Below are 518 nucleotides of genomic sequence, written 5' to 3'. Positions count from 1 at the left end.
GTCATTCATAGATCCAGTTCTGAGCACAGCTCATGTAATCTACCAGTTCCTCAGGGTGAAACCACAAGCCGATCTCCTTCTCTGCACTCTCCACGGAATCACTGCCATGTATAATGTTCCTGGGTGGAGAAAGAGACAGTCACATGACCAAGACCAGAAGGATTAAAATGCACCCATTGCCAGAAATCTACAGCCACGGCAGCATAAAAGCTGAAGCTCCATGGACGTTAGACCATGTTAAAAGAAAAAGCCTACAATGGCCATTCATGTAAGGGTGAAAAACGCCCTCCCCACATCCAGCCCTCCCGGTCACACTGGCGCAAACAGTAAGATCTTTCAGGAAAGACTGTGGCCAGCAAAGTGTGTTGTACCAGGCTGTACACTTCGTGTAACAGAGGTACAACTACAGTGATTTTTAAAACCAAAGCCAGGCCGGGCGCGGTGGCTCAAGCCTGTAATCCCAGCACTTTGGGAGGCCGAGACGGGCGGATCATGAGGTCAGGAGATCGAGACTCTCC

The 518-nt window shown here is 50.0% G+C and overlaps 1 protein-coding gene across 1 annotated transcript in view; it reads right to left on the bottom strand.

Annotated features, from left to right (window-relative positions):
* Nucleotide 1: 1 nt before the first annotated feature.
* Nucleotides 2-518, bottom strand: part of LOC105527449 (nucleoside diphosphate kinase A-like) — a 6,945-nt gene continuing 6,428 nt past the window's right edge. The window contains exon 2 of the mRNA XM_011963776.1: nucleotides 2-119. Coding sequence (XP_011819166.1) covers nucleotides 2-119 — 118 coding nt within the window. The remainder of the gene's footprint in view (nucleotides 120-518) is intronic.

The sequence above is a fragment of the Colobus angolensis genome, unplaced genomic scaffold (genome assembly GCF_000951035.1).
Source record: "Colobus angolensis palliatus isolate OR3802 unplaced genomic scaffold, Cang.pa_1.0 Scaffold6245, whole genome shotgun sequence".
Taxonomy (NCBI): Eukaryota; Metazoa; Chordata; class Mammalia; order Primates; family Cercopithecidae; genus Colobus; species Colobus angolensis.
Note: the sequence above shows the minus strand (reverse complement) of the source record. Positions and strands in the feature narration are given on the sequence as shown.